The following is a 26,891-nucleotide window of genomic DNA, read 5'->3' on the forward strand; positions in this document are numbered from 1 at the left end:
AGCTCCCAGTTAACCCTTCCGTGGCGGGCGGGTGAGAAGGACGCAGGCGGGTGAGAGGGCAAACGGTGAGGCGGGACTCCTCGCGCGGGTGGCGGCGCTCTTTCCCCGCACAGCGCCGGCGCTTGGACCGTTGAGGCGACGGAGGCTGGCGTCGTGGGAGGCCAGAGCGCCGCGCGGGGCAGTGGAGAGCAGAGTTCTGTGTCGCGCAGAGCGGCCCCAACCGAGCGGAAAAGTTTCACAGCGTCGCCGCGGATTCCGGATGTGACGTCAAACCGTCTGTGCAGCGCATAACCTGGGAAGGCGGGGTTCGGAAGGGAAGCGAGGCTGTACGCCGGATTGCCTAGAGCGTCGCAGGAAATGAAGGAGCCTGTGCAGAGGAGGCCGGAGCGGCTACGGAAAGGGCAGGGAGTTTTCCCATGACCTTTAGCTTCTAATTCCGGCATAGCCGAGCGGTGGAGAAGGAAAGCCAGAGCGTCAAGGGATGGGGAAGGGGGAGAAAGGAAAGAGTTGGGAGAGCGGTAGAGATGACAGTTGTGCTGTGAGCTAGAGTGGCCTCTGGAGGACCCTGGGCTCGGCTGGGCTTTGGGGGGCTTCAGCGCCATGTCCTACGCCTACCTCTTCAAATACGTCATCATCGGGGACACTGGTATGGGAGGGGGAGTGAGGGGCTGGCGGTGGCGTTTGGGGGATGAAAGGAGTCCTGTGGAAGGGGGTTGTTTTATTCTCTGCAGTGCTGGCGGCACTCAATGGGCTTGAAACACTTCACCCTTTTCAGGACGGGGCCCCATGTTACAGTGGTGGCCAACCGCACAACAACCCTGTGGAGTAGGACACAGAGCCCAGTTGTTCCCATTTGACAGATACAGCAGTTTGAGGCTGGGAGGATGCTGGTTCTTGGTCCAGGGTCCCTCAGGCTACAGTTCCCCAGATTAAGTATAGCTGAACACAGTGGAATCCATTTGTTGTTCAGTGCTGTCAAATCATCTCAAACAAAATGAAAGCCCTCTAAAATGTTCAGTTCATGACAGCTCCATTCAGCTCTCTCAAGTTCAAGGCTGAGGCTTCCTTGATGGATTCCATTCATTGCATATTTGGAATGTACTTCTCAGTAAATACAAGTAGGGGGACTGCGGGTGGCGCGGTGGTTTAAACTGCTGAGCTGGTTGATCGAAAGGTCGACAGTTCAAATCCGCAGAAATGGGGAGCTCCCATGCTTCATCCCAGCTCCTGCCAACCTTGCAGTTCGAAAGCATGCAAATGCAAGTAGATAAATAGGTACCACTTGGGTGGGAAGGTAACAGCGTTCCGTGCACCTTGGTGTTTAGTCATGGTGGCCGCATGACCACGGAGACTGTCTGCGGACAAACGCTGGCTCCCTCGGCTAGGAAACGGAGATGAGCAACGCCCCCTAGAGTCAGGCATGACTGGACTTAATGTCAAGGGGAACCTTTACTTTTGCCTTAAACACAAGTAGAGGAACTGGTGTGGTGCAGCAGTGAGCTTGCCAGACATGAGGACCTGTGAGATCTGGGTTCTAGTCTACATTTGACCAGGAAGCTCTCTGGGTGACTTTGGGTCAGTCGCTCACTCTCAGCCTAACCTACCTCTTCCTTCTTGTTGTGAAGATAAAAACGGACCTGGTGAGCCACCTTGAGTTCCTCACAGGAGGAGAAAAGTTGGGGCATAAATATGTCATCGTCATCATCTCTAGTATGGCTCAAATAGCAAGACAAACAGTTTTTGCAAGGAATCAATAGCTTCCTTTAACAGCTCAAAACACAGCCCTGAAGTGAACGTGGTAATTAAGGTTAATTGTGAATGGTATCTGTTTTGTAAGCCGCCCTGAGGCTTTTTGCGAATGGGGCGGCATAGAAATGTTTTAAATAAATTAAATAAATAAATAACTTTTTTTGCACTGTCAGCAACAGCAGTGCTGACAGAATCTGCTAAGGAGAGGACAGACGTGTTGTAGAGAAGCCCTTTGAGTTTTATCTCTTTTTAAAGCATATAGCCAAGGAGGGAGTCAAACAGACATGATGAGGGAGTTCCACAACTGAAAGGGCCCTTCTTGATCCAAGTCTTGTAGCCATGGGATCACCTTCTGGTAAGGCTCTTGGACTAAAATAAACAGCAGTCCTGCTTTGGTAGTCCCCATTCACCACACACTCAGGATTCTCCCCCCCCCCCCCCCCAATATGTATTCCTCTGATGCACAAGACTTGAACTAGGCTTTTGCCGTCAGTCACCCAAACACAGATGTGTACGCCATCATTAGAGCAGAGAGTACATCTTCCTCAGTGTCGGTTTCTCTTCTGCTTTCAGAAAAGGGTCATGTACAGAAGCAATACAAAGTGCCGATTCATGGCTCAAAGGGGAGTGTGATGGGGCCTGGTGGGGAGTGAACCTCAGCCCCCTAGAACTTCCTCCTACCTTTGCATTTTCCTGCTCAGTGTGGAATCTGAGGCATGCCATAAAGCCTTGAACAGTTGGGGCCAGGCTAAATTTATATATGCATTGTAAGCTTTCGTAAATCACTTTACTCCCCACAGCAATGGGTATTTTAAGACAAAAAATAAACTTGCATCAGAATAAACGCCAGAATGAAATATTATTTAAAGTGGCCTTCTCAATACTTTGAACTACATCTCCCAGCATTCCTGACCATTAGCCATGCTAGCTAGATCTGGTGGGAGTTGATGCTCAAAACAACAGGAGGGCACCCGGCTGTTGTTTTAAAGGCTGCTTTAAAACGAGCTAGAACATGACTAATATCAATAGTGCAGTGGAGAAGTGTCTTTCTAACTGCGTGTATGAAACTCAGGAGTTAAGGAGCCAATCTGACTTGCATGGAGAAAACATTCCTTGTTTAGGGTACTGCTACGAGAAAGGTCTTGTCTTGCGCACCAGTCAACCTAGTTCTTCTTTGTTCACCAGGGCCCTGATGAAAACTGCAGATTAGGGGATTGTTCAAAGCTGGCCCCAAGCTGTTTAGAGTTTTATAGATCAAGACCAAGCCTTTGAATTGGGCTTGAAAACAAATTAAGATCTGGTGTCTTTGGTTCATCACAGGATCCCCACGTGGCAGCTCCGGACATCTCCAGTGGCATTCTCAGAACTCTTCATTTTCTATCTCTTAAAAACGTTCAGCACTGAAAAATGTTGGGGCACCAGGTTGGCCTTTTTGTTCCTGAGCTTGCTGTTCAATGAGGGATGAAAGACAAAGGAATAGAAAGGAGAGAGAGAGACATAAAGAAGTGAAGGAGAGAAACAGCAAGAGAGCGTTCAGCTATTGAGTGATAAAAATGAAATAAAGAGAAGGAGGAACGGGAAGAAAGAGCAAAGCTTGCAGCTCGGAAGAGACAAAGGCAGTGTGGATGGGACGGGGAGAGAAAGAGGGAGAAAAGTTGAGAGCAGAGAGAAAGAGGGCATGTAAAGACAACAGTCCTGAGTGGATGGAGAAAAACGGCAGGCCAGGAAGTAAGGCGTTCATGTCCCACTCTCCAAGACTAGCTTTGCTCATCCTCTCCACAACCACTTGACTAGTCGCCTCTTCCACCAGAGCGCACAGCAGTTCCTCAGATTCCCAGATCTGTCCACCAGCCCCAAAAGTTTAGGAACCCCCTGCAAAATACGGTGTCGAGGGAGCTTGCAAGATAAGACTCTTCTGCCTCCTCTTTCATAAGCTGCTGTTTCTGAACTCTTTTCTTGGGCAGCCTCGCCTTATCCCACACCTGTCCACTGTTTTTGCCAGCAGAAGCATCAAACCGTATTCCTTGAACCTTGAAAATGATGCAAAAGGGCATTTTCACATATGGTCATATTACTACCGGGGCTGGGTCCCGATTTGCTCTTCCTTGGAGTGAATCCATTGAAATTGGAGGGAATAATTCGTATTTCTTCATTTAAAGGGTTTTATTGTGTCCCTTTTTCAACCAAAAAGGCTGTCTAAGCAGGTTCAGTAATCCAGAGAACAAACATTTTCTGCTCTCGACTTGTACTTTATTAAGATATGAAACACAAGGACCACTAAATAAGGGAAGCAGGCCACAGGAAGTGTTCGTTCCGCAGGGCCAGTGGAATGGTTTCACTTCCCATCTCCTCTTTCACACTCATGTTGAACTTAAGCCTTATTGATTTCAATGGGCTCATGAACAAACCTAAATACAACCCGATTTGTTTAACTGACTTTAAGTCTCTGTAAGGCCAACAACTGGGATAAACAAAGGGATAAAGTCCTAAGGGAAACTTCAGAGAAGCTATATTTGCAGTTCTTGTCTTCTCCAGGGAATGGACTAGGTTTTTTAAGCAATTTTTTTAAAGTTTTAAAATCAAAACCACACCAAAAATTAAAAAAAAACCCCACCAAGAATATTGCCGTTTTTTTCTTACATAAGATAGACTAGATGAACTCCAAGGTTATCGTCCTACTCTAGGATTCAGGCTGTATTGCTGTTCTTATATGAGAGCCAAACCTGTTGAATATTGTTGGATATACTTTCCAAGTAGTTGTGCGTAGGATCACACACTTAAGATCGAAAATCCGCCAGCAGAGGGCTTCATGGCACAACTGCCATTGTTTAGTAAAGCCATTTATGATTGCGGTTTATCTCATTTTCCCCCAAAGGTGTCGGAAAATCATGCCTCCTGCTACAGTTCACTGATAAACGGTTCACGGCTATCCATGACTTGACGATCGGTGAGAGCAGGTTCCAGGCAGGTCTCAGGTGCTGTCCGGGGAGGACACGGTAGCGTGGAGATGCTTTCTGTATCCAGAGGAAGCCACCTGCGGTTCTTCTATCAGCAGGACTGCCAGCATATGTGGTTGGCCTCGCGGAGTTACATAACAAAAGCAGGCAGAGCCTGGGCAATGAGAAAAGCAAAGGGAGAAAGATGCCATATCATTCATTTTATGACATACATCCATCCATTCTTACGTCCAAAAGCAGATGTGCTGAACCTCTGGGGGCCGGATTCCATTTCGGAGGAGCCCCCAAGGGCCACATCTGGCGGTGGGTGGAGCCAAAGGCAAAGCGGGGGGGGGGCAAAAGGGCGCGCATGTTTTTGGCTGAAAGTGCTCGGCAACCGTGGAGCAAGGAGAATCCAAAACGGGCTGGAAGCCACTGGCGATACCGAAGTGGGAAGCAGCGCCCGTGGGGATGGGGAGGCAGCCAAGCCCACTCGATCTTCCTCACCCCAAAACACCTCTTCCTATTCTTGCTTTTTCTTCCCAGGTGTGGAATTCGGCTCACGGATGGTCACCGTTGAGAACAAAAAGATCAAGCTGCAGATTTGGGACACGGTGAGGAGTTCTAAGAGGTCGGCGTGTTTTGTCTGCTGAGCGCCACCTCCCAATTACAGGAGGTGGATGGGGGGACCGGCCGCCTGAAAACCGCGGTGTAATTTTTGTCAAGTTTTCCCTGCTCACCTCTTTCTCGGACCGTAGGTCGAGTTCCACCCTCTGTGCGTATCACCAGTCTGGAAATACCTGTTCCAGCCTGCCTGGCAAAGGGGTGCCAGGGCTGTGATTGCAGGAGGAACCAGGGAAGTGAGGCACTTGATACAGGAAGAGAGTGTTCAGGATTGTGAGGTGGAGTCTCGTGGCTTGCAGCTGGGGAAGGGGAAGGCTTGGGGAATGCTGAGGCAGGAAAGAGGAGCTGCTTTTTGAGCCAAGATGGCCTGGCTCCAATGCTTGGTCACCCCATACAAAATTGCTGTCTGGGCATCCTCAAAATATGACTTAGCGATCAGCCCCGTGTGTATTCCGGCCAAAAAAAGTTGTGCAGTTTCCAACTTGCACTAGCTCATAAATGTGGACATACTGACCCTTCCCGGGTTTTTTCCTGCCTTGACAGGCATAGAATTTTGTCCCTCAGTGCACAGATGACAGAGTTTCCTTGAGGGGGCAGAGAACCTTCCTGGAAGGCTGGTTGTCACCCTGCCTTGCTTTTTGCCATCAGTTCTGCTCCTCCTTCCTGATCAAACATAGCTTAGCCAATATCTCTTTAAGATTCTGGTCCTCTTGATTGCAGGGCTGAAAAGGAAGAAAAGGGTGGCAGAACATTTGTGGATGTGATCAGCAATCCCCAGCATGCTGGGAATGATAGGCCTTCTTTCTGTCTCAATTGGCATAGGATTAGAACTTTATTCTGAATGTTTAGTTACCCTGACACCAAATGTGGCCAAAGACAGAGAAGACAAGGTGAATGTTTCAGATTTCACCATAATTCACAACTGATGGAAGTTGATCCCGTTTAGCCCCTCACTTGCTCAGACAGGTGCTGTTTCCAGAAAGTTCCATTTCTTGGGAATTTACTGCTTTCCTGTGGGCTAAATGGCATGCTACCGGAAATGTGTATAGTTCAGTCCCCTATTTTTTATTTTAGAGTAAACACACGTGGGGGCAGCGTGGATGGTTGTGCACAGGTTGGGGGTGCTTAAACTGTTCCCTCCCCCCGCCACTTCTCACTCCTTAAATTTGTCCCCCCTTGCCCCAGTGAAATAGAGGAAAATTTAGATGGGAAAAGCGACCAAGTGAGGAGATTGAAGCCCAGAGCTTTCCTCAGAAGCAAAAATGGCAAAACTGAAGCTTTTGTACTTCGGGCATATCATGAGAAGGCAAAACTCCTTGGAGAAGACAATCATACTAGGGAAGGTTGAAGGCGGAAGGGAAAAAGGAAGACCAGATATGAAATAAAGGAAGCCTGGAGTTTACAAGAGCTGAGCAGGAGAGTCAAGGATAGGACAATTTGGAGGGTGTTCACGCATAGCTTGCCCTAAGTCGGAGACAGATTGGTGGCACACAACAACAACAACTGCTGTGCATTTAACTCAGGACAGCCTCCTCCAACCCAGATGTCCAGGACTGCAACTCCCACAATCCCCCAGCCAGCCATGTTGGCTGGGGGATTGTGAGAGTTGCTGGCCAACACTGTTGGAGGGCTGAGGTGGGTTGCAGTTCATCTGAGGGGTGGCTCTTAGGAGTAGCAGCCGGGCCAGAAGCATGCCAAGGTGGGCCACAAGCCTCCTTCTGGGGCGATAGTGACCCGGGAAGGTGCCCGGGGTAAAGATGCAGCTGGCCCAGGGAAATGGCCGCCATTGTTACAGAAGGAAGGCAGGAGGGAGGGCACCCTGGAAATGGCACTGTTGGGTGATGATTTATGAATACTTAAAAGTATTTTGTGTGCCACTCCTCAGTCCAAAAGCCTCCCAGAGCAGATTGCATGTAATCAGTTCCCATCTGCAGGGCACAGCCTACGAGGAAATAGGAACGGGGAGGGATAAGGAGAGAAAGCCCAGTGGCCTTTCCGCAGGGCAGCTGGAATAACCCCCCTTCTCTTCTCCTCCCCAGCTTCAATGGCAAAGGGAAGAGGAGATGTACGGGGTGGCCTCAGCAAGGCTGGCAGAATGGCCCACTTTCCATTCTTTCCTGAGGATGATGGGAGTTGTAGTACAACAGATCTGGAAGGCGCCAGGTTGGGAAGGTTGGTCGAAGGACCCCCTCTGACAGCTTCTCTTCCATCCCCAAGGCTGGACAGGAATCGTTCCGCTCCATCACTCGCTCGTACTACCGGGGGGCCGCTGGGGCACTGCTGGTCTATGACATCACCAGGTGAGGCCCACCTGAGCCAAGAAGCAGGTGCTGTGCGGAGCGAAGCGCTTTAGGGGGCGTAGAGAGAGGGGAAGGAGCAGCATGCGGCATTTTCAAGGTCCCAAGAGCTCCGCTTTTGCTCCTTTCAGGCTCGCAGGCAGGGCATGCCCTATGGTTATAAAAGGGAACCCGCAGTAAGTTAGAAAAGCATTCTTCAGCCTGGTGCCCTCCATTGTGAGCTGTGTTACAACTCCCAGCAGCCTGGGGATGATGGGGGATGCAGCTCAACCCAGGTGGAGGTCAGCAGGTTGGGGAAGGCAGCGCTGCACGAAAAGTCAGGGGTGGGCCTTCTGTGGCCCTCCAGATTTTGGGGCTACAACTCCCAGCATCCTTGAGCAGTGACTCTGCTGTCAAGGGCTGATGGGCGTTGCAGGCCAAAACATCCAGAGGGCCACAAATTGTTCCCCGCTGTATTAGGTGGTGCAAACAATTAGCAATTAGTTATCCAGGCTAAGTCCAAGGAAGGAGACAAGTTTGTAAATTGTTCATGGTGTTTCCCACGGGGAATCATTCACAGAGTGGCAGCAAACCGAGCCAGAGTGATGTAGTGGTGAGCATGTTGGACTGGGGACCCGGAAGATCCAGGTTCTAGTCCCCACTGAGCCATGAAGCTCATTGGGTGTCTTTCAGCTAGTCACAGATTCAGCCCAACCTACCTTACAGGGCTGTTGTGAGGATGAGACAGAGAGGAGGAGGAGGAGGATTTATTTATTTATTTAAGATATCCCTCCCCCCCTCCCCCCGTCCTACACAGAAATCATCCCAGGATGGCTTGCAATGCTAAGATCAATAAACAAACAACATATATAATAACATACAAAAAACAAAATGCGACTGTAAATATATGAAAACCAGATTAAAATTCCTAACATTTAACATGGTGGGCAAATAGAAAGGCATTCTCCTGGTGCCAAAAGAAATATAAAGTCGGCGCCAGGTGAACCTCTCTGGGGAGCACATTCTGCAATTGGGGCGCCACCACAGAGAAGGCCCCCCTCCGGGTAGGCACCCCCTTTACCTCCTTATTTATTTATTTATTTCAACCATTTCTATGCCGCCCCATTCGCAAAAAGCCTCGGGGCGGCTTACAAGATTAATAAATAAACATAAACAGTTATATAATTAGACTTAAAAAATCGGAAACCTCTCCGCACATTCATAAAACCCAATAAATACAGTTCATAAATTAACAATTAAAATAACTTTTAAATAAAAAGGTCTTGGCCTGGCGCTGAAAAACAAATAACAAAAAACAACCCTTCATAGAGGGTTCCCAGAACAGGGCTTCTCCTACAAATCTTAGAGGGCATATAGGAAAGGAGATGTTCCTTCAGGTATCCTGATCCCATGCCATTTAGGGCTTTATAGGTTATATGCAAGCCATCTTGAATTACTTGGAAGGAAAAAGGTAGGATATAAATCTAATAAATGCAAACAAATACATAAATTATGCATCCTATAACAGATGTACAACACCCTCGACCTGCGGCTTCGGAAGAGGCGTGGGGAGTGTTGGAACCTGCAAAGTCTCCGGGGTGAGATTGAGGCGGGAACTGCATTTTTCCCCATCCATCTCCCGCAACTCGCCAGATTTAATCTCCTCCACCTCGAGGACGGGTTAATTTATGCCGCTCTCACACTCGTGCTGCAAGCCGGCAGATCTGGTTTGTGGGGTGAATTCTGCACATCCAAAGCCCCGCTCTGCCAGCAAGCCTTCCCCTCGGTGTGTCTCCAGTGTCCGTGTAAAATGAGCTATTAAGGTTTCCACGGTGACTGGGAGGGCGATCTGGATTAGATCTCCTCCTCAGTCGGAAAACCTCTCTTTCCAGGCTCGGAGTTGGGAATCCAACAAGTGCTTGGGATCCGCTCCTAGGAGCTACAGGATTGCAGTCCAAATTCAGTGCTGCAATTAGATCATTAATTAGATCGAACTTCGATCATCCCCAGTTTGGAGATAGGTTTTCTATATTAATCAGTCAGAGGTGGTTATTTCTATTGTATGATTGTGTCTGTGTGTGTTTGATTGTGTATTTATAGTGTAAGTTTAAACATGGTAAGCAATGTTTAGATTACTTAAAGAGACATTACAGACGTTCACTGTGGATGGATGAGGGAAAACAGCATCGTGGAAGAGAAGTTGGCGGGTCTCTGGTGTCTTGCTCCCTGACCACGGCCTTCCTCACCTCCAGGTGTGGAGGAGGTGTCTGAGGTCACTTACTAAGGGACGGAAGAACTCTGCTTATGCTCAGAGTTGCTTTCGCCACATTTTCCGGTACAGTTCCAGGGTGAGCCATTCCATTTCTCTCTCTGTCCCCCAGTGACTTAGAAACATAGAAACAGCGCGAGTCAGAAGGGGTCCCCCGGGCCATCTAGTCTGACCCCCGGCGCCAGCCGGCTCCGCTCACGACGTGCCCACCATGTGCACTTGCTGCCCACTTGTTCTTTCTCTCCTCCTCTGCACAGGCGGGAGACCTTTAATCGCCTGCACTCCTGGCTAGAGGATGCGCGGCAGCATTCCAGCTCCCACATGGTCATCATGCTGATCGGTAATAAAAGGTATTCGGGCTCCCCTACAGTCGCATCCTTTTTCAATCTCGGCCGAGGCCTTGGAGCAGTTTAAGAAAGGGAGTGGGTTAGGCCAGCCTTCCCCAGCCTGGCCCCCTCCTAATGGCCTGGACTACAACCCCCATCATCCCCAGACAACATGTGCCTTGCTGGCTGGGGCTGGTGGGCATTGTTGTCCACTTTGTCTGGAGGGCAGCAGGCTGGGCGGTGATGGTTTTTCACCTTCCGCTCCAGAGCGTTTCGGCAGTGCTCCCTCGCCATCTGCTTCTCTCGTCGGGGCGGGCGAGCTGCCCCCGATCCCTTCCCCATCCTCTCAGCCTCCTTAAGAGAGCAAAGGAGCCCCCAGGGTCCAATCTTGTTTATTTCATTTGTTCAGTTCAGAAAAATCTGTCCTTTCAAAAAAGGCCTTAGTGAAATCCTCAAAGCAGTTCAAAAGATAAGAAACGCCCTAAAGCGCACTGGTAAAAGAGTCATAAGACCCTAAAATGTCTCATGAAAATAACCAGGCATAGCTGGCTGTGCTAATGGCTAGAAAAACACCTGGGCAAACAGGTGTGTGCTACCTGATTGGTGGAAACGCTTCCCCTTAGGACCCCGCCTGAGCCCAGTGGGCAGATTGTTCCACGCAATGGGCACCCCCAGGGCAAAGGCAGTAGACACACAATCACGGCGAGTCACCGCAGACGGGGTTTGTGGCTATTAGCCACCGGTGGCCCTCATTCCAACCTCATTTCCAGAGCTAGTTTGCTGCTGGATTCCTGTTGGGCGCTTCCCGGGACAACCAGTCCACTCATTATTTATTTAATTGATTTATTTAAAACTTTTCTAGACTATCCCATTACCAAAGTAATGGTAATGGAGGAGGGCTTTCTCTGCGGTGGCGCCCAATCTATGGAATGCGCTCCCCAGAGAGGTCCGCCTGGCGCCATCGTTATTTGTTTTTCGGCACCAGGTGAAGACCTTTTTATTTAAACGTCATTTTAATTGTTAACAATATTTGCTTATTTATCTGGCCAGGGTGACTTCTTTTACATTGTTATTTATTCTATATTGTTAATTTTATATTGGTTTTTTTTTTTTTGTATTTTATTGTATTTTATTGTGTTGTAAGCCGCCCCGAGGCTTCGGCAAGGGGCGGCATAGAAATGTTTTAATAAATAAATAAATAAATAAGTCTTGGGAGGGTTTAACATTACAAAATGGAAAGAGAAAACACGGAGTCCTAAACATTCCACTAACAATAAAAGCCCAATTAAAACAGTCAGGTCCTAAAACATTGGGAAAAGAAAAAGGTTCATTAGAGGCAACCTTGCATTGCATTGGATGGGCCTGAGATCTGACCCCACTGGGGTTTTTCTTAGTGTTCCTACTTTGCCATTTAATATTTGCACAGCAGCCTCCTGTCTCGGGGGGTTTCCAGCCCAAGGGCCCCTCGCGGGCCCCGTCGAAAAGCCCTGTGCTGGGTTGGCCGCCCCCCTTTCTCTCCCACAGTGGCTAAGTGGGGGCAGCGGTGGCAAAACATGGGAGGGTTGCCAGCAAAAGAAAACGTTGTCTCAGGGCCTCCGGTAACATGTAGTGAATGAGACGGGGCCGATTCCGAGTAACGGCCTCCCCTGGAAGCAGTCCGTCTTTCTCAGGCATTTCAAATCGCATGCGCCTTTGGGTCCCGCTGCTGGTTTTCAAAAGGTGAAAAGCAAAATCTCTCTGGACACCGAATTATTTCAGCCAGAGGTAGACCGCATGTGGACTTCCAGGTGTTGCAGTCTTATGATCCATTGTCCTTTGCCATTGGCTCAGACTGGAGGGTTGCCCACTTCTGCTTTAGGTGTATAAAATATAACTGGTACTGTTCAGTAGTGGAATGAGCCTTGCTGTGCTCCCCTTCTTCCTTCTACACTAAGGTTGGCTGATCATTAATGGAATTGGGGAGGGCTGATTGGCTATCCTATAGCAAGAACTACTAATGGAATCTTGGGGGGGGCGGGGTCCTGATTGGCCATCCTATAGCAAGAACTACTAATGGAATCTTGGGGGGGGGGGGGTCCTGATTGGGTGTCCTATAGGAGGAACTGCTAATGGAATCTTGGGGGGCAGGGTCCTGATTGGATGTCCTATAGGAGGGACTGCTAATCAAATCTGGGAGGGCCGATTGGCTGTCCTGCAGTAGAAGCTGGATGGTATTTCCTTGGTAGACCATCTCTCCTTTTCTTCCTGAAGCACCGTTGGATGTCTGTCTGCTGCTGGGCTTGCGGGATGTAAGCTTTGTTGATTTCAATGGGACTTACTTCCAGGCAAGCTCGTTTAGGGTTTGTTCTTTACAGTTGTGTGTGTGTTTTTCCCCACCCTTATGCTCTGCGCATCTCTGCCCATCCTTAGACCAGTACTGCATAAATACTCTGAGCGTCACTAGTTCTCCAGGATTCAGCCATCTCTCAGGGGACACCCCAGGAGCTGAAAAATGCGCATGTTTTTGGATGGCCATTTAGAGCAGGGATGGGTAATGTGTGTCCCTGCGCCCCCCCCCCCCCCCGGACGTTTTGGCCTACAATTCTCATTAGCCCCAGCCAGGATAACCTGCAGGGAGGGAAGAAGGGGCATTTGTAGGCCAAACCCTTTGAAGGGCCACAAGTTCACCACCTCTGACGGTAAAAGGAGGGTAGGATTGGGTGACCTTTCTCAGAATCGCTTAATGCAGAGCAGTTTTCTGAATCTTTGGGTGCCGTGTCTGATTTCTGCCTGTTTACAGTTAAGGCTCCTACTGGGCTGGGGGCAGGTGGCTTGCCAGGGCTCTCAGGTTGCAGAAACAAAAGAAAATTTGAAAGCACAAGCAAAACACTGACGGTGGGTTTCTCCCGAGACAACAGAGTGATTCTCATGTCTGATTGAAGATTTCAAAATGGTTTTCCAGTATCTCAAATGATGCCTTATTCCATTGCATCCTTCACTCTCTCTCCCTTTCTCCCCCAAATATCCAGAATTAGTTGAATCGATTCATCTCCAACACCGTTGACTTGTTCTTATTTCTTTCTGGAGTCTATGCAATATCGCCCAAGGCAGATTGCTGGATGAAGTGACTTTCAGAAAATGCTTTTGTAATTGGCATAACATTTTCCGTTTGTATTATCGTTTGGTTGATTGATTTAATTCTTACCCCACCCTTCAACCAAGAAACTGGCCCTGAAGGTATACAGCTCTACCCCTCCCCTTGCTCTCAAAGGCTCCCACAACAGTTTGCAAATCTGTTAAACCAGAAGGTCCCTACCAACAAGCGTAACAATTGAGAAAGATACAGAGCACGCAAGGGAAAAAAAAAGGAGGGTGGAAGAGGAAAAAAAGGAGGGCAGGTGGATGCATGCTTGTCTTTTTCTGTCTTTGAGGCTCTTCTCCAGCCCTATCCTGACTTGTTCAGCCTGCTGCTCTTTCTGCAGTGACTTGGAGAGCCGTCGGGCTGTACGGAAGGAAGAAGGGGAGGCTTTTGCCCGGGAACACGGCATGGTTTTCCTGGAGACCTCCGCAAAGACAGCAGCCAATGTGGAAGAGGTCAGTGTGGTGTAGTGAGAGCCAGTGTGGTGAAGTGGTTAAGAGCACGGGACTGGGACTCAGATGATCTGGGTTCTAGTCACCGCTCCGCCATGGAGCCAACTGGGTGACTTTGGGCCAGTCATAGACTCTCAGCCCAACCTACCTCACAGGGTGGTTGTTGTGGGGATAAGATGGAGGAGGAGAGTTAATGTAAGCTGCCTTGAGCCCTTTGTAGGAAAAAGGCAGGATATAAATCACAATAAATAAATAAGAGGTGAAGAAAGAAACTCTGGCTAGTCACCTTTGCTCAGTCCCTTGTCTCCCGTCTGACAAGGGAATGTTTGCATGCCTTAAGGGTCATCAATGTCCAGCTAACGGTGGATAATGAAATGCTTGGTCTCATCTTCCCATTTCGGCTCTCCAGTGCCCTGTGAAAACTATGTCTCTTAGTCCTTATGTAGTCTTTGAAGTTTGGGGACCTGCATTTCTGGTGGCCTGCGTATTTCCCTCCATTAGCAACGTCTGGGGCTGAATGCTGATATTTTATATAGCCAACACTATGCCCACCAGACAAGAGAGATGGATATTAGCAGTATAACCAGATTGGTTGTTTGCAAAAGTGCCAAACATCTTCAGGGAAAACCCACCTGTTCAAGCAGCCCCTCCTCACCTGTTCAGAGAGGACTGAGCATGTTACTGGAGCTAAGTACATGTGGGGAGAGAGGAGGCAGAAAATGGGGTGAGGAGGGGCTTTGGAAAGGAGTATCCTAGAAAGGACATGGCTGGCTGAAACTGAACAAGAGTCGTCCACACCGCAACGTTTCGCTGCAGGCACGGTTCCTAAATAACTAACATCCATGCCTTTCTCCCCATGCCAAACCTCCTCCGTGCTGATTTTAATCCCTTTCCCTCCTTCCACTTGCGGATTTTTAATCCCTTTCCCTTTGATTTGCTTCTTCCAGGCTTTTCTCAATACAGCGAAGGCCATCTACGTGAAGATTCAGCAGGGCCAGTTCGATATTGCCAACGAGGTTAGTTGTAGATATGCCTCCCTGGATTATCACCAAACATGTCAAAAGAGTTGTGGGGGGCGTGAGCCGTGCGGGGGCCAAAGAAGAACTGCTGGAACATGAACATAGCTAGCTTGACTTTTTAAAGTTGTATTCGTATTAAGTTTCACTGAAAGGTAACTTTCTAAAACAAAAAGAAAAGCTTCAGTAAAGGTCACAAGTAGCTTTATACTTGTGGTCGGACTGTTTGCTGCTCTATGCCTAAATTTTTAACTGGAGATTCCAAGGTTTGAGGCTTGGGATGCATTCCTTAAAATGGGGGTGCAGAACCTGAAGCCCCAGAGCCCTGCTGGCCCTCTGGGGGTCCCAGTTTGGCCTCCTGAGACTACAACTACAGCCACATACTTTCCTCCAGTTCCCTACCGTTGCTATTTCCTTGTCCTGTCCCCATCCTAAAATTTTGAAATCCCTTTCCTAATGGCTTAGTGACTGGTTGTGGGAGCTTTAATCTAAATATCTGCTGATATCTTTGGTTGGACCCCGTTTGTCTTTGCCCCTGCTAACCAGGAGTACACAGTCCCAAATCCTTCTCCAAAATTCATCCCATATTCATTGGGATGTCCCTAATACAAGGGTTCTTCAAAAACTTTAAATAAACTTTATTTATTTAAAACATTTGTATCCCTCCTACACGAGAAAAATGTCCCAGGATGGCTTACAATAGTATAACAATTAAAACAACAACAAATAGCAAGAATTATAACAATTAGTAACAGCAAATGACCACCATAAACAGCAAAAACATATCATTAAAAATCAAAATCAACAACAGAAGCAAAAACAAAAACAAAAAATGACTGTTGTTGTTAAAACCAATTAAAATTTCTAATTCTTAAAATGATGGGAAAATAAAAAAAATTAAAAACTATTAAGAATTTCAAAAACAAATTACATCACTTCTCTACACAATCACCTTCCTTTGTGAAGCATTTTCCCAGCATCATACCTACTTTTTAATGCCAGCAGCAAAAAAATATATAAAATATATTTATAAGATATAAAATATAAAAGTGCAGAAACTCTTTGAAGAACCCTCATATTTGTGTATTGAGCTTATCTGAAGCTATAGTAATGGAATGTGTATATGTTCGCAATTGATTTAATTTTATCAGTAAGGTTTTCAATTACTTAAAACCTTACTGATATTTAAATTACTTAAATTACTGGATACTTAAATTACTGGAGATGGGGGAAGAACTACTCCTTCCTCCATTGACTGCTTTTTGTGGGAGGCTATAATGGAATGCTCCTTGTGGATTCCCTTTACCCACCCACGTCTGGCTGCCTTTAGCCCCAGATTTAGAGTACTGGGTTCATTTTAACCATAATCGCTATGAGCTGGGTCCAGACTTAATCATATGTATGGTTAGCTACTCTGGAATTGTTTGTCATGAAAGTAACTTGAGTTGATTTCAGCATGGCTTGAGCCTGGATCCAAGCCTATGTTTACCTACATAATTGCATTCTAATTCCTGGTTAGGCGATGCCACCTCTTTCTCTTGCATGAGCCCAGCTAAGGTTCAGCAAACGTCTTGTTCTCAGTAGCTACTTGGGATTATAAAGCAGGAAGAAGTAATCACGAACATAACAGAGAGCCTAGATGCATTGCAGTTAAAGAGCATAGATTAGGAATGCCTGATTTCAGCTCAGCCATGAACTGTGGCGAATTAACTTTGGCAAAATATTATCTTTTCCCCTATTTGGCTGTTGCATAGATAACATTTGAAGTGGAAAGTGTAGTCTGAGAACCATCTAAGAACCATCTTGTAGGAAGGATGGGCTGTAAAGGTAATAAATATTTGACTTTTGGGCTACGGTCAAGCATGGTGAGTTGTGCTTGGCTGGTTCTTGCTTTGATCTGGCAAGGTGAGTGGTTCCTTCAATGATTTTCTCATTTCCTCCACTCCGAATTCTCCTATGGCACTCCAAATTCTCTTTGTGGAGAAATTCTGTGACCTGTCTCACAGGCCCTGTCCTGAAAACTAAGGATGGAAAATGACCTTTGGATTCCAATCCTACTGGGGCTTCCCCAATTATTCCTTTATATGCTTAGAGTGTTTTTATCCAGCTTCCCCACCAAAAGGCTCCCGGAAGGGCTAATGAATGAGCCAGAGAAGACAGCTCCTACCTGTGGACTTGCACTCTAAAAAGTCATGACACACAAAGAAAAGGGAATAAGGAGGAAAGAGATTAAAGGCAGAATCCTGCGCCTGTTGAAAGAGAGTGGAAAGTCTTGTGCAGCTTGGGCATGTTGGGAGTTTTAGGACTTTATTTAAACTGGTGTGGAATTTTACTCTCTTAAGTGCATGAATGGTGGGGGCTGGCTGTGGAGCACGGATGCCTTCCTTGCAGTCTGGTGGCCATGCCAGGTCTTTCAGTCGGATGAGTTCTGGACCTTCTCGCTGAGCAATCGCAAAGAGCACAGCTGGCTGAGCCACGCTGGGCGCTGTGGGCTTGTTTTCCTTCTAAACAGGAGCCGGGCTGCACCTGACGTCTTTCAGCAGGGCTGGTGAAATCTTATGAGGATAGTTAATGCAATTCTGATTTTCCTGTAGATGCATGTCTTCTGAGCCCCCCCCCCCACTTCTTGCCAGGGAAATGGCATCCGGGTCGGCCCCCAGCAAAGGTCAATTCTACATCCTGGATCCGCCATCCGCCAGCGTACTCCAGGCTCGGGAGACCGATCAGGTTGCTGCTAAGTTTTCCCCCTCTTCCAACGAGGTCTATTGAAGCTTGGGAATGCACAGAAGATGCTCCCCCCCCCCTTCTCTTTCATTCGATTTCAGGCACCATGCTGGGGACCAGAATCTTCTGATCTAACCTGCTCATGACCTTGTTACAGGCACCCTCTGAACATGGGAATTGGGTCTGGACCTAGCGTTGCCTCTGATTGAGGGGCCTTTGATTATCCTGGGCTGTAGCCATACTGCCTGCTTTCCTTGGACTCTTTCCAGGTCCCTTCATTCCCCAACTTGTGCTGTATTTCAACAGTTTTCCCACCTACTGTTGGGAAAGGTCCATTCCATGCTCTGGGTTCCCTGAGCCCAGGAACTGGGGAGTTGATCACCTTACACACTCTGCCTGCCCCATCTTAGATTTGAAGCTGTGCCAAACTGTTTCTCTTCATATTAAATGTTTCTATGTTTGAATCCCTCTGAATTCTCTTTACACTGGGAAGGCAAAGGGAAAGGATATATGGAAAAGGACTCGAGTCGTTCTGCTTTAGGCCTTGACAGATCCTTAATGAAAGCTACCAGCAAGTATGCAAAGAACTTGCTACACTTGGATTGTACTCCACTTTGGGGAAGAAGATGGCAGCTCTGGCAGCTGGGATGAGCAACAGTAGCTGGCTAAGTCAGACACTTTGTCCATCTAGGGTGGTATTGTGGACCCTCTGGGGTCTTTGGTGGAGAAGAGAGATGGGCAAATTTTCCACGTCTCCTGCTCTACAATCCAAACTTCTGCTCTACCCCTAAGCCAGGGGGTTTCTCTATATGAAGATTTAACTCCACTCTTTTATTGAGCCTTATTCTTCAATTTTCCCTGCAGGAGGAAGTGACACAGGGCTTTCCCCCATGGGGTTTGCCTGTCTTTGCCTTTCTGTATATTCTGTTAGCCGTTAGGGGTAGCGTAGCTGATTTGCAATGTTCATTCCAGTGCGAAGTTTAATACTGCACTTTCCTCACTGTAACCTCCCCTGCTGACGTGAAATTGGCTGGAAAACATGGGAGAGTCTGTAGAGTACGAAAGTGTCGTGAAAAGGCCCTGCAAACATCTGGGGGAGAGAGATCACAGGCATGGAATAAATACCTTGCATAAAGAAGCCCTCAGCGAGACTCTTGGGGCTGCCTTTGGACACGCTTTGGAGGACACATACCCAAAAGGCCAAGATTTCAACTCAAGTGGCTTACTTGGAAACATACTGTACCAGTTTAGATAACATTTTCAGTGACTACCAATCCAGTTCAGAGCCAAATTCAAATTCTCCAGTAGAGAAGTCCCTAGCAGAGTGAGCCTGGTTTTTCAATTGCTTACCTTGAAAAGGGTAAAGAGGCACATGATATAAGGGAAGATGACCAAAAGCAAGAGAAAGGCCTCCCTTGAACGTAGGAACGGTCTTGGGGAGCGGCAGGTGTGGCAGGGTCTGAAGAATGCCACAGATGTCTACTCTGATCAGAAGTATTCTTCATACTCTCACATTTGTTGTTGTTGTCAGTCACAAAGTCATGCCCAGCCCATCACGACCCCATGGACAACATTCCTCCAGGCCCTCCTATCCTCCACCATCCCTCGGAGTCCACCCAAGCTCACACCCCAGGGACTCCATCCAGCCACCTCATCCTCTGCCATCCCCTTCTCCTTTTGCCTCCAATCGTTACCTGCATCAGGGTCTTCTCCAGTGAGTCCTTCCTTCTCATTAGGTGGCTAAAGTATTCATCTTCAGTATCTACTCTCACATATGCACATTCATTATTAGGAGAAGAGGCCACACTGCTTGCCAATGTGTATTTGTGTCCCCAGGCTTAGATCTGTCTTCCCAACTCCTGGTGCTTTCCAGGTGTGTTGGACTACAACTGGTTACAGGATCCTCGGGTTAGTAGTCCAACACATCTGGAAGGGTGGCTTAGATTATGTAAATCTGATGTTGCAAACTTAAGCTTCCGAATAAACGTGTCAGTGATTGCACAGCATCTCAATGTTTTTAAAGAATGCATACATATATTTGTTTACAAAGAACAGTAGTTCTGAAAGGGAAGAAAGTAGGCATAATTAGTTCTGTGATGATGGTCAGAAAGTCCTCAATTCAGAGCAGGCATAAAAACTGTACAGACTTTTTAGAGAAAACTTGCTGCCCAATTTAATTCTGCGGGGAGGGGGTCTTTTTGATGATACAGTTTGAGTCAATTCCTTAATATTTTCTTCCATTCAGAAAAGAAAGATATTTACAATGCATTCCACAAATAAGAGTTTTCAGTGTGTGATATGCAACCAGCCATAATTTTCTCTTTCCTTTTCAAAGGGTGAGTCTAATGTACAAATTTGCCCAAACCATGTAAGCTGGCATTAATTCTGCTGGATGTCCTTGGTTTCACAATCTTGGTTGCTCAGAAATGAGTCTGAAAAATATCAAAGCAAGCTTTAAATAATGGAAAAGGGGGGATCCACAACTGCCATATAATGTCCAAAATGAGTATTAATAAATAGAAGTTGAAATGGTAAATCTTTTTAGAAGGTATCTGAATAAACATGTTGGTAGCAAAGGAAGCATTGCCTTATGAAAATAAAAGAGCATTAAGGAATTGTTCCTTTTGAATATGGTGGGTCTGTGAATGCTAAAACAGCTTTCCCACTTCCTCCAGACTTTAAACCAGATATTCTAAAAGCAGCCTCCCCTGATCCATCCAGGTTATAAATCCTACTAGCAAACTGAGCTGTATTACTTCTGGTAAACAGCTAGGCTCTTGTGACCCCCTAAAGACTAACAAATACATTATGACATCAGTTTTTGTGGACATAATGTGTTATTTTCAAGATGCCACAAGACGGTTGTTTTTGCTGCCACAGACTAAGACGGCTACCCCTCTGGAAATATTTACTGCACTTTTATCCCCCTTTTCAGACAATTATTGTCCCCTAAAGTGGCCTATATCCATAAAATGAGAAGCAGGCCTCACCATCATGCTTAGAAATCACGCCAGCTCACACAAAGGAAGGGGAGAGGGAAAAGGGCAGCCGTGAGGAGCGGGGGCACTTTCAAGGAGAGAACAAGGTGGAGGGCTGGGACAGGCACCGAAATGCACTTGGTAAAAACTTAGAATGAGTATTAGGATAGTGCGTATGCCCCGTGCCCACTTTGTTTTCTGCATGTGCAATTGCAGAAAGGGAGTGAGAGCGAGTCATACGAACAGGCAGGTTGGATCACACCAGAAGTCCATTCAAAGCTGCCCACAGGAAACCCACACGTAGGACCAGAGTGGAATTGGACCAATGTGCATACAGAGCAGGCAGGACTTACAAGGTGGGAGTCTGCAATTTAATTTCTAGCACTGCCTTGCCAGTGAGGTGCTGTCACAGCTTTTATTGCATGACTCAGCATCCAATTCTGACACTGACAAATTGGGGCAGGCTGGCATTAGGCTGTTGAGGCCCAAAATTCTGCTCAGCCTGTTTTCCCCATCTGTGAACAATAGCAGGCCTGGCCTTGCAGGGCTGTTGTGAAGGCAAAATCGGTGATAAAGGGTTGAGGAACAACGTTTGTAAAGCAACAGTGGTCCTAAACAATGATAAAGAACGCTCTTCCTGAAATAAGATTCATGAGTCATGATCGCTCCTGATCCCCCAATAAACTCCCCCGCAACAACACGCCGGGAGTGACCCTCTTAATGCTTTGCCTACAACTCCCAGCAGGCCTGGCCAGCATAGCTAATGGTGAGGGATTATGGGAGTCCTAGGCCAAAAGTCAAGAGAGCCGCACGTTGCCTGCCCTAGAATCTCAGCCAGTCCAAGATGGCTTCCTCATATAGGTGCCTAACCAATAGCCTCGCTACCTTAAAAGAGGACGGGATAAAATACGTACGGCCACACGGCCAAACGCTTCATCAAGAAAGCTTAAGTAACGAGCTCGCTCTTTTGTAAAGCGTCTAAGTCGAGAAAGTGAATCAGGCAGTTCGTTAGACAGCCTCGCCCAGCAGAGGACCCCTCTCGCTTCCCTTCTGTTCCCCGCCTCATTCGGCGAGGAGCAAGACTTCCTGGAAGGTTCTCTCAACCGAACATGCTGCCTGGGCCCGCCTCCGGGCCTCCCGGACCCTTCGGCGGCCGCCCGGTGGCCTGGCTGTAGGAGTGGGCGTGGCTTGGAGCGCCCGAGACGGGTTAGGTTGCACCGTCCATGCTCGGCTGCCTTGTTCTCGCTTCTCTCTCCCTCGGAGGGGAGGGGGGCGGGAGGAGGAGAAGCGGTTCCTTAAAGGGTGAGTCGGAGGTGGGGAGACCCCCCCAGGTAAGACCCCGGGTTTTCAGCCCCCCGCCCCCCTCACACATTCACGCGAGGGGTGGGGTGGGGAGGGAGAGGAGGCTTATTATGGGATGGCCCTTCCCCTTTGCCTGATGCAGGCCCGATGCAGGGATTTCCCCCCTCCCCCACTTTTCCTACAGGAAGAGAGATGGGCCAATTCTTTCTGTGAAGCCGCAGAAACCGTTTTGCTTCCCATTCTCTAGAAGGAGGCTGTTCGTTTCAGAAGGAAAGGAAAACGCGGGGGGGGTGCGGGGGAGGAGGACGAAATTCGTCTTGTGCTGACCTTTCCAAGAAGAGGAGGGAAAAGGCTGCTGGATGCACCTCAGTCTCACTCACCGCACATGCTCGCAGGCATCGCATCCTGCATCCGCAGCTTTCAGGGGCTTGTTCTCCCCATCCTGCGGGGTTGGTGGTGGACGAGGAGGCTAGGCGTGCTTGGGACTGAGTCACCGTTGGCCCAGCTCGCCCAGTATTGTTGACACTGACTGGCAACAGCCCTTGCGGGGTTCAGAGAAGATTTTTTTCTAACGCCACGAGGACGTTCCAGGGGTAGAACCCAGGATCTTCCACCTGCAGAGTGTGTGCTCTACTATAGGAAAGCACACGTGTTACACTTTGTGTGTGTTTCTGTCCACGCAGATCCCTTGGAAAGAGAAAAGGGTGGAATTGGTCTGGATCAGGTTGAAGGGAGAAGTAGAGGAGATGGTGCGGATAGCAAAAAGTAGATGGGTGCCTACCAGTATTACGAAGTAGGGGATCATGCAGCTTTCTAAGAACGTCAAGATGTGCATATGGAGGGATCGATTCCTCTGCAGTGCATTGGTGGGGTGTGTGCAGGGTATTGGACTATCTAGTTGATCTGTGCAGAAAGGGCACTGGAGGTGATGTGGGGTGTGTATAAGGAAGTCTGCATAAGGAAGTGTGAGGTCAATCTCATGTTGCCACACGTGGTTTTCATGTGGTGAAGGGGAGATGTTGACGCCAGCATTACGTTCCACGTGTGTTCCTTGAAGTGGCTTTGCGCTTTTCACTGTTACCTGTGTATGTGAAAAACAGAAATGTCATTTTAAATCCCTTTGCGTTAGGTTTTGAAACCGGTGGATGATTAGACAGGAAGTTTGCTCTGCCATTGCATGTCAACTTTCCTGTGGCTTTGTGACTCTCACTTGTGAACAGGTGCAGGATCACTGAGATCCATTTTGGTATCCACCTTTCTTGTTCCTTGTGGCACCCCATCCCACCTCTCAATGTGCATATCATGCGCGCATGTGCACCCACACGCACCCACACCACCTCTGCCAGGGAGCTCTCCGCATTTCAGAATGGTGGTTTCATTTCATAACATTCTGTTCATACAAAAATGTAGGAGGGAAGCCTTATTATTCTCACCAATGTAGGTTTCTCCTTGCATTCTGCCTTCTCTGTTCTCTAGTGATCCTGACAAAGTCAGAGTCTTTTCTGTTTGGCCTACATTGAAGGTGGGCAGAAACCATGTGTCAGTCTTTTCCTCTCGTTAGTTCTCTTATGTGTCCATATTGTTACACCCCCTGACAAGACCTTCCATTCACTTCGTTAGTTTCACAAGAGAGCTAAAAATTGTGAGTAGTGAGAGGATGACAGAAGAACAGCTGGAATGATACTTGTGGATTTGCATGCAATATTAGTGGGCTAGATCCAGGCTTAGCTATATTTAAGAGTTAGCCCATTGAAATCAGTGGGATTTAATTTAGTGATGACTAAGCTCCATTGTTTTCAGAGGATTTATTCTAAAACTGGATCTAACTCGCTACTGTGTTTTCTCAGACTGGCTGCCCTAGTGTGGTTTGAGTGTAGGCCATGCTGAAGTGACTTTGCTTGGACCTGAGAGACCTATAATTCAAATATTGCTTAGGAAATTATTTCTGTGTTAAGCTGCAGTTCTAAAGTGGAGTATTTTAGAGGAGAAGGGAGATTGTCAGATTTAGATCCAAGCCGCGTATAGTCTAAAAATATGAGGGCATAGATTGATGAGGACTAGTACCTGAATTTGTAGGTGCTGCAAGCGACTGATTACCTGGTCTGTTTTCATTTGTTTATCCATGTTTTTGTTTCTTCCTCTGCAGAAGGCAGCTGCAGCTCTATGCTATTTACTTGGAAGTAAATCATGGGATTTACTCTCAGGTAAGTGTGGTCTCAACTGGGGTGGAAGAGGAGGTATTTATTTCAGGACGGGGAAAAATGCATAGGCTCTTGGTCTTCACATGTATTTAAAATCTTGGGAGGAAATGGTAAACTCGTATGAAAGAGTTCGTTGGGTGGTGCTCACAATGTAGTCCTATGCATGCCTACTCAGGAGTAACCTCCCATTGAGTTCAGTGGGACCTTCTCCCAAATAAATGAGTATAAGATTGCCTATTTAGTGCACCTTGATTTTTTTTTCTTCAACAGAGAACTATGTCTTGACTTTCTCTATTTCAAGAATTTTGCTGCCTCCTTATAATGCTATCCTTTGCATGATGACTTGGAAGTAAGTCCCATTGAGCTCAATAAGGGCTTAGGCCTAGGGAAGTGGGTATAGGATTGTATCCTTAATGAGTCTTTGATGAGGCATCTGCGAGTGCTTATATGATCACTTAATGCCAATAGCCTTTATATTGGTTTTTTACTGCTCCCTTGCTGTGCTGAGAATGAGAGCCCATATTTCGTCCCTCACCTACTGCCCGTCTTATTCGCCATTTTGCCATATGTATTATAATGTGCTTTCGTTGTCATTATGGAGCGAGGGTGTGGTAGCTATAATTGAATAATTAGTCTGGTGGATCTGAGTGTGTGTGAGCATGTAGATCATATTGTCCTTTCTAAAGGCAGACTCGGCTGGGATGAGGAAAGTGCACGCTTGAAATCTGTCTCCAAAGTTCAGCAGAAGGAGAGATGGAAAAGGACTTATAGATATACTTGGAGACCCACTAGAGATCAGCCCTGAGCTGTTATGAGAACATTTTCCCTTAGCTGCCTTTTGGGCCAAGTGCTTCTAAGTACTAATGCTTCCGCAATCTGTTTCTTTTCTGAAACAACTAGTTGCTTGTCTGCTGCTTTCTGGTGTGTGCAGGTCTATGAATGGAAGGGAGGAGTGATTTTTCTCTGGTTGAGAATGTGCGCAAAGGTTGGATGGAGGCTGTTGTGCATGGCTGAAGCAGCCTTTCTCAAACTGGTATCTGCCAGAGATTTTGGATTTCTGTCAGCATGGGCCAGTAGCAGGGCTTCTGGGATCTAGTGTAAAACCCCTGGAGGGCGCCAGGGTAAAACAGGATAGCTTGGGGTAGGGTGTCCCAGCCAGAGCTGGCTCCACTTTTCGAGGGCTTTTATGTAAGATGCTCTCAGCCAGTCCGCCACCTCCTTCCTGCCACTACCAGTGTCCGTCCATTTGCCGTTTTCCTGTGGGCCACATGACCTCCCAAAAGAAAAGCCGTCTGAGCAGGGAAGATGCTGTTCCGTTGTGAACCCCTCTGGTCATGGTTTGTGGGTGCAGAGAGGACGAGTGAATAGGCAGTAACTGCAGGGACGGGGTGCTCTGGGAATCGACAGCAGGGGCTCTGCAGGCGACCCACAGCGCCAGCCCACAATGTGACCCACAACAATTCCAGCACTGCAGGTGTCGTTTGAGGAGGACCTGGCTCTGCTTCCCGAAAGCAACTGGCCGTGACTCTCCTGTTTGCTGAAAGGGCAAGCCAGTGTAGAGAACCATCCATTTTGATCTCTTGTAGACCTAAGGCTGTGCTGATGCTATGCATATTTCATGCAAATGATGTAGGCAGACCCGTGTCCAACTCTTGTGGAATGCCACGTTCCCCGCGTGCATGCAGTTTGTTTAGTCTTTTCGAGGCCGCATCCTTTACCTGTAGAAGTCACTAAGGATGCGGGGTAAGTGGGATGGATTTGTCCCATTCCTCTTGAGGTGGTTCTGCACTGTATTATACTGGTTTATAAATATACCAGTAACCCAGCTTACCTGTGGTGGTGTTCACAGATACAAGCAACCATGAGAAACTTGTGTAAGGTTTCATCTAAATTTAGTCCAAAGCACTGGGGAGCTTCTCTGGGCTACCTCTTCATTGGCAGCACATAGTTTCTTACGACCATTATGCAATAAAAGCTAACAAACCAGTTGTGTGTCTCTTCAGATTAAATCACATTAAAATAACAGTGATTCTGCATCTCTTTGCACAGCATCTTGGCCTCTGGTTCTAGGTTGGTGATTTTTGTAACAAAATCGGGGGCCTGTCTCAGGGAGATTCAGTAGTTTGTATAATAGACAGAGTGCTGGATCACCCCAGAGTGCCCTACAAGTAAACGCTCCAAAAAGTGGGTGATGGAAACAGCGGAATACAGGGAGCTTGTATTGTGGCTAGGAGAAGGAAATAGTACTTCAGATCATGCGTAAGCATGATGTTTGCCTAATTTCAGGTTCTGTGGTAGCCCAAATAGCAGTGGAAAGTTTGGATTTCAGCTGTAGATTTCAGACTGCTGTGCTTACATCTGTAGGCCTGGGATTAATTTATCAAGTGGACATATTTTTTTATTTATCCCTTGATTCCCCCCCCCCCCAGGATGTTCCCACTACCTCAGTATTTGGTGTTCTTCAGAATGAATTGCGATTTGGGGAAAGACAAGGGTTTCAAACACTGTGACTAAAAGCAAGGGCTAGGTGCAAGGGAATATTTTGTAGATATTGTATTTGTGTTTCCCAACAGTCTGGAAGCATGAGAATCGATTTGTGATGTTACTAGTAGACATTCTTATGGCTCTTGTTCTGATACACCCATACATTTAACACTTACCCGTTCTGCATTGGTGATCAGGAATTCTGTACAGGTGAGCTGAGTGCATTGGTGGAGGAGGTGGGGATTTCTCCATCTTTCTTCTGCTGCTTTCCTTGATTTCCATGCTCTCTGCAGAAGAAGTGGAGTCAATCCCTCAAGTTTCCTTCCTCCTCTGCCAACACACCTAGCAGAAAGCAGTTCTGTTCCTTTAGTCACCGGAATGTGGCAATAGCAGAGGTAGGATTTTTCCGGAAACTGGTTGTGAAAGAGGTGGCTTC

The 26,891-nt window shown here is 47.5% G+C and overlaps 2 protein-coding genes across 12 annotated transcripts in view; both read left to right on the forward strand.

Moving 5' to 3' along the window:
- RAB2B (RAB2B, member RAS oncogene family) lies at nucleotides 1-17,954 on the forward strand. Of its 9 annotated transcripts, none has more exons than XM_044421388.1 (8): nucleotides 1-646; nucleotides 4,625-4,696; nucleotides 5,232-5,299; nucleotides 7,527-7,609; nucleotides 10,112-10,204; nucleotides 13,642-13,753; nucleotides 14,698-14,770; nucleotides 17,400-17,954. In XM_044421388.1, exons 1-8 carry the CDS (start codon nucleotides 601-603, stop codon nucleotides 17,618-17,620), a joined length of 768 nt encoding a protein of 255 aa, XP_044277323.1. In that variant the 5' UTR covers nucleotides 1-600; the 3' UTR covers nucleotides 17,621-17,954. The 9 variants fall into 9 exon arrangements, with proteins under 9 accessions (XP_044277323.1, XP_044277325.1, XP_044277324.1 ...); XM_044421390.1 differs by having other exon boundaries at nucleotides 2-646; nucleotides 14,698-14,766; nucleotides 17,400-17,585; XM_044421389.1 differs by lacking the exon at nucleotides 4,625-4,696 and having other exon boundaries at nucleotides 2-646.
- Nucleotides 17,955-21,588: 3,634 nt separating this feature from the next.
- Nucleotides 21,589-26,891, forward strand: part of CHD8 (chromodomain helicase DNA binding protein 8) — a 57,246-nt gene continuing 51,943 nt past the window's right edge. For 2 of the 3 annotated variants that reach the window (XM_044421392.1, XM_044421397.1), the window contains exons 1-2: nucleotides 21,589-21,799; nucleotides 23,917-23,974. The gene's annotated coding sequence lies outside the window, so the exon portion shown is untranslated. Of the gene's footprint in view, nucleotides 21,800-23,916; nucleotides 23,975-24,241; nucleotides 24,321-26,891 lie in introns of those variants that run through there. The other variant, XM_044421395.1, reaches the window with a different exon arrangement.

The sequence above is a fragment of the Varanus komodoensis genome, unplaced genomic scaffold (genome assembly GCF_004798865.1).
Source record: "Varanus komodoensis strain SLA01 unplaced genomic scaffold, ASM479886v1 scaffold119, whole genome shotgun sequence".
NCBI classification, from domain to species: domain Eukaryota; kingdom Metazoa; phylum Chordata; class Lepidosauria; order Squamata; family Varanidae; genus Varanus; species Varanus komodoensis.